The sequence below is a fragment of the Athene cunicularia genome (assembly GCF_003259725.1).
Source record: "Athene cunicularia isolate RWA chromosome 3 unlocalized genomic scaffold, athCun1 chr3_part1, whole genome shotgun sequence".
Lineage (NCBI taxonomy): Eukaryota > Metazoa > Chordata > Aves > Strigiformes > Strigidae > Athene > Athene cunicularia.
Window position 1 is genome coordinate 26561547 of NW_020799097.1, and position 11442 is coordinate 26572988.

General features: G+C 39.8%; 1 protein-coding gene across 1 annotated transcript in view; it reads right to left on the bottom strand.

Annotated features, from left to right (window-relative positions):
* Positions 1-11442, bottom strand: part of HMGCLL1 (3-hydroxymethyl-3-methylglutaryl-CoA lyase like 1) — a 68532-nt gene that overhangs the window by 8699 nt on the left and 48391 nt on the right. Inside the window, exon 8 of the mRNA XM_026844058.1 lies at positions 1160-1285. Within this exon, the coding sequence (XP_026699859.1) occupies positions 1160-1285 (126 nt within the window). The remainder of the gene's footprint in view (positions 1-1159; positions 1286-11442) is intronic.

Sequence of the window (11442 nt, forward strand, 5' to 3'; positions counted from 1 at the left end):
TCTATCCAGAACTCCCCAAGAAGTACATGAAAGCAGATAAACATTACAGTGAACTCTGAAAGATACTGAACATGCTTTAACAGTGCTCAGGGAATGTACAATTCAGAAACAAGTTCCATTATATTTTTATGTGATATTTTATGATATTACATGATTTTTATTATATTTTTATCCACATTGAACTGCAATCTATGGACAAGTGATAATCTCCCCAAAAACTCAGATCTTTGCATTTCAGACAAACCACATAGACTGCAGTTTGGGCAGCTCTTTATATGTTCTCCTTTGAACTTGACTCTCAAAGTCTATGTGTAAGTAAAGTCACTGTATTGCTGGAGTTGGTACAAACTCATCATGCCACATTTCCAGAACAATGATAACCAACAGGAAGACCAAAGAGCACATTTTCTGGAAAAGGCAACATTACTTGGTTCCCAGGAATACAGAATAATTAACATGCCAGCCAAGCCAGGGATACTAAATGTGTGCTCTTGAAGTGTGGATGCTCACTGGTAAGGTTCATTAAAGTACAGCTCTGTGCCAATAAGCCGCTTTGCCCTCTACTCCGAGAACAGGGCTGGAGATAAAAATTACTGTGAAGCCTACTAGCCAGTAATAGATTTTGTACAACTTTGAAATATATTAAGTGGATACCTGAGAAATAGCAATGGCCTGTGCTTGGACTACAAATGCCACCATTTCTTTCTACTTTGAAGCCAAAAAAGGTGACAACAAATTAATAAGCACTATGAACAAATCCAAAGCTCTGTGAAAAAAGCTGAGGTCCATTCAGTCTTTCCACTGTAGACCTGATTAGCCTTCTGGGGCAATGTCTACAGTAGTGATTTTTTTGTGGTTACTGAGGCAGAGCAATTCTTGCCGTAGTTGCGAGACTGAGTTCCTCATAGCTCCAGTAGTGAGAGTGGGGTTATCCAAATTCCTGTCAAATACATAAACTGGTTCTACTCTAAATTGCTAGTGAAGACAACATCACTTGTGTCATGTGTCAAGCCATGTTAAAGCACCAAGTCTGCAAAAACTATTTGCTCCCAATATTTTATTGTACAGCACAAGTAATTGTCAGGTATGTATCATATGCTTTCTAGAAAAATATTTCAGTTTTTCGTAAAGTCTTAAGTAGAAAGTAAAAATATCTTACTGTATTGATCCCCAGACCGTTAAGCATGTATATCACATCCTCTGTGGCTACATTTCCAGTAGCACCTTTTGCATAGGGACAACCACCCAGGCCTGCAACTGATGAATCCACTACAGCAACTCCCATCTGGAAGATAACAACACAAGAATGCAACATCAGCACAGAGTATTATTGACAACTATTCATAAACAGCAGGCTATACATATTAGTTACCATGGACAAAATACATATTTCTCCACAAACGGATGTGTTTCTTGGGAGGAAATTCCTTATAACGGTATTAGTTGTGTTATCTTTATAAGGTAAGACTCTTCAAACACAGGATGTGGAACAGAGAATGTAATGGTCCATTACATGTGATTTGGGCAGATGATTGCTGTTTTAGAGCCAGAGTTTTATGTCTTATTCTCTCTACATGTTTTTAAGTAGCCTGCAACTATTCCTGCAAAGACTTACATATAAACAAATACAATCAATGTGTTTATTTAAATGTGTAATTTTAAGCATATGTATAAGTCTTTGCAAGTTGTAAGTCTTAGTATTAGCAGCTGATTTATGTGTCATCCAAAAGATTTTGAGATGTCTACACTCTTAAAATGTGTTTGGTATTAATGACTATTCTTCACAAAGAACTTCCTTCCTAGCATTTTCTCTTTTCCCATTTTCTTTTCTTTCCTCTTTATCAGAGATCATGAAAACACCATGTAAATAATTTTTTTTGGTTCTTGTTTTAGAGGAAGACTACAAGGTATTTTCACCCAAACTGAACACCACAATGTAAGGAAGAATTAAATTTTGGCAGATGTGTTAAAGATTTCATGAGGTTAAATCACCTGGAAATAAATACTTAAAGAACTTTACCCTGGTGAGTCTGAGCCACTCTCATATTCACCAGTCTATAAGAAAACACAACCCCCCCAAAATAAATAGCAAATTTCACATCCTAGCACAGTCCTGAATTCAAAAGCCTAGCATTCAAAAGCCTGGTTTTTAAGGTGCTTGGAATAACTGAATAGTTTGGATATCATGGAAGTTCTCCATAGAAATAGGTTCCAATCTTTGAATATTTTTAAGGGAGTACTTGATGCCCAGTGTTAAGCTTTCTCATTTAAATTAAGACTTGAAAAAACAGTCAATTGTCCTAAATTCGTAGTTCTCTGATTTTTATTTTCTTCATACTGCATCCAAGCTCCTTCTCCCTCCTGATCCTGTCTCAGCATATTAGTGATACCAAATAGTAAACCAGTTACCAACTCTGCTCAACAGATACTATTAAATTTCCTATAGGATAAAGCCTTCCCTGGGAGATTGGTCAGGGAGGGAAAGAAACTGAACCTGTGATTTCCACCGATCTGTTTAGTAAGGTCTTGCACCTTCCTCTTTCTGTGATTAGATTTTAAAACAGAGCTGAAACTGGGAAGTATTTATTTTCTGTTTTAACATGTTAGGTATGTGATCCAGGACACTGGGTCTTGCTTGTCAGACAAAAGCTCTTCAGCTTTCCACTTGAAGAAGATTAGATGTCTTTGGAAGCATTCAGGCTCTAGAGATAATCAGAGGGAGCCAGTGGTATTGGGCAGAGATGTCATGAGGTCTTCTAAGACACCAGCTTCTCTCCATCTTAAGCACACTTGAGGGTTCTCCCCCCTCCAAGGCTAATTAAGGCAGACATACACCAAAAGTTTAAAAGCAGAAGTCAAGTTGACTGCATCAGGGTACACCCACACTCAAATTCTGGACAGGAGTTCCTGTGTTGACATAAATTTTCAGTACTCTGACTTTGGGTCTGGAGACATTCAGAGGTTGAACCATGATTATTACTTACATTTGCAAGTCAGTAAGATCAGCTGAGAGGCCTGACTGCACAGCAAGCTGATTTCTGTTGCTCTCCTTCTGAGGGACCTACCTGTCCCCAAAGACTAAGCTGGGAGACTGAGCTTCTCCTTCACAGCTGTGCATACAACTAGCTGGCAAGGTAGGCAAAAGGCAACATCTAGGCATCTACTTAGATGTTGCAGTTGCTAAGTCCCCTTTCTGAATATACCCATCAGTGGGGCTTTTTAGTTCTGAAATAAACCTCCCTAATGTGTTGTTGTATTTTATTCTAGTTTTAATGGTGCTTTCTTTATTTTTATCATTGGCCTTATATGCTCTTTGAAGCTCCAATGTTTCTGGAGGGCAATAATAAAGAGTAATCCAACAAACCTTTGTCCCAGGTCCTATTCTCAGGCAGGGAACATTATCTTAAGCTAGGTAGCTGCTCAAAGCCTATAATAAAGTCCTCAAAGAAACTGAGGTGCCTAACTATGACAGGCAAGACATACTGTTTAATATTGCTCACACAACGAGACTCTCTAAGAAGGGATATTGTACTTTAAAGTACACTAATCTGTGAATTATGGAGTGAATCACCAAAGTACATGTTTCACATTCCAGTCACTTGTCACACACTTTGTTTGTGTAACCCACCAGTCAGAAAATGTGTTATATAACACATCTGTGTCCAATACACAGAGGACAGGTGTTTATGATAGTTTTCAACTGGAAATTCTGTCTCTTTTTGCACTAGCTGCTAAGATTCATACATTTACTCTGGAAGTCATTGCTTCAAGCTCCACAGTGGGAGCCCTGTTTACAGGGCTTGCAAGTGTCCCTGTAGAAACAAACCTAAGGCCTCTTAATGGAAAGACTTAAGCTACAGTGAAGGTCTGGTGAAGAGAAAAAGGAGATTCACATGTAGACATGCTGGTATGATACAAGCATGCATCCCACTGCCGTGCCTGCTCTTTCAAGCTGATTTTAAGATTTTCTTCAGAAATGGTTGTTTCAGGCATGAAAAGGTAGAAGAAAGCGTCCTTCATGGAGCTTCCCAACAGCTATCAGGTTATGTCAAAACTGCTAGAGCATTCTTCTTGATGTACTTATTTTCAGTAACTTTTAACATGAGGATAAAAGATACAGGAAGATAATGTGCTGAGGTACATCACAGCTGTTCAACTTGTAAGGAAGATCAACAAACTCAGAAACAGCTTGAATAGCATATAAGCAGCCACTTTCTAACCCCAGTGAATTATGTCATGAAACACTTGCCCTTGTGCAAAAATACAACTAAATTGTATTGGTAACAATTAAAGTAGCATTTGAAAACAGACAGAGAAGTCTGCCATTTCAGTTCTGGGGAGAACCATCTCCTGGGGGGTGTCACCTATATTACTGTCACTAGCCTGCTCCAGTGCTTCAGAGCTCTCACTGTGAGAAAAACCAAAAAACAATACACTGCCAGCATTAAAGGGGTATGTCTTCTAAGGCACTGGATATATATACATATTCATTTCTTGATATGTTTGTACAAACACTTGTGATGCCACCATAATTCTACATTTGCAGTGCAAGTCTTGTAACACTGGGGTACATGTTGCTTATTATTGTCTATAGAAAGTGTTTGTGAATACATAGAATGGTATGGGAAACCACATCAACATGAAGGTAACATGAAATACATATTAAGCACATCCTAGCATTCTCAGGCAGCTTCGTCTGAGTTAATTCAAACTACTGCCACTGGAAGCTGGAGTAAGCTCAGTCAATTTACCCTAATGTAGATGCAAGAGCATAAAAACCAATTACTTCGGCTGGCTAAGCAGTGGAAGCAGTAACCTCCAGATGATGGACAGTGATAATTGTTCTGTCTTTTAAACCATCAACTGTTATGTCTAAGAAAAACAAGGAAGTCGTCACAGCTTTACATTGGTAACATCCTCGGTGTGGCAGCTTTCACCCTAGTACAGGTCACTTAAACCATTACTTCCAAGAAGTAGTACATAAACATGTTTATAACTGTATCTGCATCAGGATAGATTTGCCATTTTAACATTCAGCCAGTTGTAGACAAAAGTCTTGACAAGCGCATATAATACAGCAGCTCTGACTGACCTCCAAATCTGATATGTCTTCGAATCAGTGTTCTTAATATGCAATGAGTGGGTGTCTCTGCCTTTAAAATAATTGTCCTTTAAAGTTCTTTTCACAACACTTCTGATTTCTACTGCAACCTACTGCTATTCGAGCAGCAGGCTCAGCTGCATCTGTCTGCTCCAGTACGTTGCACAGGCAAATAGGTGTCTTCTGATTCATGTGCAGAATCACTGCAGTTCATCTCCAGTGTGGCCCCATTCAAAAGTCCTTAAATAATCCATACTCCAAGCTCCATTCTAACAGTGCTAAGAACAGATGTTGGAAAACATCCTTCAGCAGCACTACTAACTAATTTGGAGGTTAATATTACAGCCCAGCCTGTCCAAGCAGAGTCTGAAATAGCACCTAATAAATAACTTCTCTGCAAGTTTGAGCAGCTATGAAGCTGTTTTGCTTTTGCAGCCATTAAAAGAATAAGGGGCTCTAAAAGAAAAGCTAAAAATTGACATAATGTGTAAAACAAGGCCTCTTCCTTTATCACATGTCCAATATTTGTCAGGCTTTTACAGGAGATAGTGATCTTAAAGCCTTTCAGCAATTTGAGCTTGCAAAACATTCACTGTCAATATGAGATCTTTAAAAAGCCCAGATTCTTGTTGTCACTTCCTGACAGGCACTAAATTGTGCTGAGATTCATAAAGAAGTTGCACTGCAGCTATTTCATGGGGTATGTCCTAGATGACCACTCACCAAGCTGCTTAGGATGTATGTGTGGGTGAACAATGGCTTGGCTTCCAGGACAACTTAAGTGCTCCAATCTTTTTTGACACTTGCAGAGTTTTGATAATCACTAAATTCCTGACAGTGGTTCCTGAACACCTTCCAAACTTTAGCTTTGGCTAGCTTTAGCTTACTCTCTGGAGAAGGCAGAAGACTTTTTGCTCCTGTCCCATGCTAACTTTCTAGCTCCCCAACAAGAGAGCAAGGAATTAAATTAATCACTTTTGTCAAACAGCCAGTTTTAACAGGAAACCATTATTGCCAGTGAATAATAAATGCTTAATGCTTCTCAGTTTGCTTTACTACCTCCCCATAATTTCTTGCTGGGACTGTCAGTCTCCTTCCTTACTGATCTTTAAACCTGGCTTCATCTGACAGAAGTTTAACTTCGACCATCTCTTAAAAATGGAAAGGTCAGCATCAGTAACTCCAGGGATGCATGAGGAATAAATCAGAAACTATAAACCAGGTCTCTCATAAATTAGGACTTTTTTTTAAACGATGAGATTTTTGAAACCATAATATCAAGGATCCCATGAATTAAACAGGAAAAAATTTGTTGTCCCACAGCATTATGAAGTTCCATACCTTAGTTCCTTAAAGATAGGTGCATATAGATATGACAGATAATCACTGTATTAGTTCAGCATTTGTTCAAGGAAGGGAAAAGGAAGGGAGGAAGAAGTAAAGGGAGGTCAAAGGTTGTCCACACAAAAGGCAGCACAAGACTAATACTGTTTAATCCTGCAGTTCTGTCAGTGCCTAGCTGGCACTTTTGGCATGGTGTGGTACTGCCGTATTACTATGTCTCTCTGGCATCAGTCTGCTATCCACCGCTACTTGGTAAACCACCAGGAAAAAACCCTTCTGCTGTAGAGACAGAGACCCTTCCATGAGTTGCATTATCAAGTTGTGTAACCAAGGTTTGTCATCCCTCTCTATGTCAATAAAACAAATGTATGTAAATAAATATTATTCTAGTATTTGAGCAATTAGAAGCATAATTTTCTACATGTAAGACAATAAAACGGAACAACATCTCTCTGTGCAAACCCCGGAAACTTACCTGCATTTCCTTCCTGCTTCTTTTTCTTTCTGCTCTTGCTAAAGATTAGTGCATCACAAAAGAAAACACTACTTTTCAGAGATAATTCATCACTACTGTCCACTGGGTGTCACTGTTACATTAAAATCTATAATTTCCCATCTTAGTCAGAAAATTAATACATTTTTAAAAAAAAGCTTTTCTCCCAAAACATATTGAGATGCAAGCAATTTGTGGGCAGACGTGCTGCATAAAATAGGTTAATACAGCATTCCTTTAACTTATTGCATACATCTTTTCATATTGCTACTGACACATTTATTTATAAGCAAAGCTGGCAATGACATCTAGAGTTAAAGTTCCCTAACACTTTCCATCACAAGGCCCTACTTTCAGTTGTTTATTACTTTGTCAGCCTTTAACTGCTGGAACTTATATTTTCCATGCCTCGTCTATGCCTCAGGCTGGACTGTTTTCAAAAGTCTGAGTGAAAAATGGTGCTGGCCACTTCCGAGAACAAGTTCTGGGGAAGAAAAATGCTTTGTTATGCTAATATTCAATAATTCTAACGAGCTTCTTGGAGATATTCTTGTAGCTCTGCACTCTCAAATTTGGCACAGGAGGAATACTGTTTTTAAGAGATCACACGGTCTGGACTTAGTTACAAGCTTATGAAAGTTCCACCTCATTGTCAGGAACTGGTCAGTCTGGTAGCTAAAATGCCCGAGCATCAAGAGAGCAGCAGCTGACCATCCTTTTTCCCTCAACCTCAACAAAGAACTGTGAAGCAACTTCTCTGAAACTGAGTTGGAAAATCTGTGTCTCTGACTGACAGTGCATCACGTGCACAAAAAACCTCTCACCAGCAGGCTCGAGCAGCTGAGATCTGTGTTGCAGATCCAATTCTTCAGAGAAGGTTCATGGATGTTTAGGGGGAATTAATGCCATTAAACACAAGACTGGTTTTGAGATTTTGAAAAGTTTAGGAAGTCCTAATAAAAATCCTGTGCTATAACAAAATTAATATTGAGAAGCAGATGCTCACAAATCACTATCAGTATTGCCTGTGAAGGCTTATTTTGCTCCTTTTTTGAGTATGTGCACTCCTATTTACAAGACACTAGGGTTTGCTAATTCGTGGTTGTACACATTTCGAACTGCTCCCTTGCTAGGGATCACAAAACCTGCAGGGGGAGCAGGAGACACATTTCAAGGTCTTGTCGAAACCCATGAAGATGCCATGACCAACAGAGCACTGAGTGACTTCCCAACCCCCTTTCTTCCCTCCTCTAAAGCAACCCAGGGCATTGCCAGATTTCCCGACTCAGCTGTTGCTGATCTGAAGTAGTTATTGTCCCAGATGCTCTCCAGCAGAAGTTGCTGCTCTCAAGTAAACTTACGGTGGTTTAAGCGTTTGTCTGTTTGCTATGTCTTGTGAAATAATCTGACCTAAAAATGCAAGTTATTAATTTTATAGATTTAAGTCAGGACACAGTGAGAAGACCAGTGAAACAGGTAGAACAGAGAAGATAGTAACTGTGGGATCTGGAAGAAAAGGGGAACCAGAGAGGAAAGACAAAAGAGCAGCTTTGGGGTGGGCAGGGAGAGATCCATCTAGTCCAGAGGAGCAACAACTGCAGCAGGTTGTTTGTGCCCTACACGCAACCAGGTGACAACCAGGTTTTTCTCATGTGCTACATGCCAGTGTAAATGAATAAAAATAAACTTGAAAATAAACTGAGGGCTTTGAATGGACAAGGAGGACAAAAAGATAACTCAATGGTAAAGTTACTGAGGGTTGCTCTGGGAGAGGAAAATTTTTCTGTGATGGACAGAGCATGTTTGGAACTGCTCACAGTGAAGGTTCAGTTTAGAAAGAAAATCCACTCATTTTGCAAGGAATGGCTCACAGAGGATAAGCAAAGGAGAGACCCACTGAAATAGCTGAATTATCATAATGGCTCAATTATGGAACATCAACTGAGAATGGGTTGAACAAAGAATGGAATCACAGGTAAAAATCAATGTTTGAGATGAAGGCTGCAGAGAGAGCACTTCACTGTGAGTTACAATACTGAAAAAAGACAGAGTGCTACTATGGGGAATCAGGGAAAGGCACTGATCTGGTATTTGAAGTGCATGTGGCAAAAGTGCAACATGTGAATTCATCAATGAAAATGGCAGTTCTGATGTGAGCAACACAGTATCTGAAAAAGCTACCTTTTCCTAAATTCAGGGAACACATAACCTAGTTCATCTATCTTAGGTACCCCTTTTACCGGTGTCTATACCTTATAAAGACACCACGATTTTTTCTGATCTTGTTCTGTCCTGTTTAGCTTCTGCCAACTCCCAACCTTTCTAGTTACTGGAAGACCAATTTCTGTTGATTCACTCTGTGGCTTAAGCTGGGTGGCCAAAACTGTTCCTGCAGGTCTAACTTCCCTGACTTTGTTTAAAGAGAACACTTTCAGCATGATGCACCAAGTGGCACAGGACACTAGTTTGTACCAATGTAAGCAAACAAAATAGGTGGGTGGCAGAAAACACCTATTTTCATAAAATAAATTTGTAGCAATGATGGCATTTATAAGAAAGCCAGGAAACAGAGCAGAACTATTTTCATTCCATGGTAGTATTACAGTATGTCAGCATCAGGGTACCTAAAGGAACAAAATGGTAACAGCATTTTAAAATCTCATCTGTCTCCAATTCAGCCAGAGCCCTCACACAGGAGCACCTGACTCCCCTAGAGCAAGGAACATCACCCACCCACAAAAACCACTTTGTTTTTATTTTCATTCCCCGTATTATCTCTGAAATCACACACACCTGACACTCAGCAAAAACAGGGACCTCCCACACATCCCCAGGACTTGTCTCCAGATGTGCTGTGGAATCCTACAGAAGTACCAACTCCCTGTCTGGGGCTGATCACTCATACAACATGCATTGGTCTTCACAGTCTGAAAACCACCATTCCTTGGCATGGAAGCTGGGGAAGCTCAATGGACCAACATGCATGAAGGGACCCCAACATGACATCAGGAATTCTAATAGGTTCCTCAGGTGTTTGAAAATGTATGCTAAGGCCAGCCTGTCCTCTGCCTTCCTCTGTGCAGCTTTCTCCAAGGAATGCTAAGGCTAACAAAAGGGGAGACCCCAATTTAAGTCGCTGGACGCTAAGACTGATGCCTGTTAGTTCCAGTACAGGAATACTTTCTTCCACAACTAATTCAGCTTCACTCAGTGCTTTCCATCTCAACTGCATAATGAGCTTCCACATTTAGAGTTAAAAGACCTTTTCAGATATTAGTGACTTTTAGTATTGTTCCCATTAATACCCTGCCAGCTAGACCTACACTTGCTTCTCCCAGATGCGATGACAGACAAAGTGAGGGAGCAGTTGGTGAATATCCTTCAGTCCAAGTCTCCCTTGTCTCTGCCACATACCAGCACGTCCACTGAAAGTTTTGGCTACTATCCCAAACATGATGGCACTAATGATGTATTAAATGATCTGTTGAACATTACAATTTAAGTAGATGACTACTCCTATCGCATGATTCCAAAGCTTTTCCTCTGATGACAGTCCCTATGCTTTAAAGGAAGCTGCTCAAGTTACTGTTGTAACTATCGTAACATCTTCCCTCCCATTTCACCTATTTAATAAGAGTCAAGCTAGGCTATAGTCAAACATTTTTCTTCCTCCCCTCTCTACAACCAACCCAGAAAGATCAGCTGACTTAGAAATGTAGTAGATTCAGCAGTGGAGCTAAAAAACCACACACATTCATCCAAACACAAATACAACCAGCAGTCAAGCAGAGGTGTTATCCTACTCGGTGCTTGGGTTTTTTCTTCACCTTCCTTCTAAGTAAATGTCTTAACTATTGGGTAATGTGGGACACCCAGGCAGTGAACCACAAAACCACCAATGGCTTTTTTTCGCATTTCGGACCCAAACTGCACTGTGCTTCACAAACACATGGCAACATCTAAATGGAAGATCCTGCTGAAGCTTAAGTTTTCAGCTACCCGAGAAACACCAGGATGGTGGTATGTTCTGTGCACATCCCTCAGAAGTCCAGCCCCTCTCTAACTTCATCTTTGCCCCTCCACTTTTCAATCAGACTTTGCTGTACTTTTAACCTCTTTATGCAACAGTAAGATGTAAAGCCCTAGGATCACAGTTCCACTTCTTAGAAGAGTCTGGCATTTTATACAGACCCAGAACTCTTGAAACTCCTTAAGTGCACAGAAGAAGTGGATTGGATTAATTCATACTTTACTGAAATTATTATTCACTGAAAGATTGCTTGAGCAAGGGCATGGACTTCAAGACTGTATTATTATTAGTTCTAACCTGAAGTTGGAGTTCATCGATTTGATTCACCTTGCAGATCTCAATAACAATAAATGAAATAATCAGAATTCATTAGTAAGTGGGCAGAAAGGAGGCCTGATTGTATCAGAGAACAAAGGTCTGTTTTCCTATTTTTAACTGTTGTTATGGTTTTCAACTTTTTTTTTTTGGGGGTGG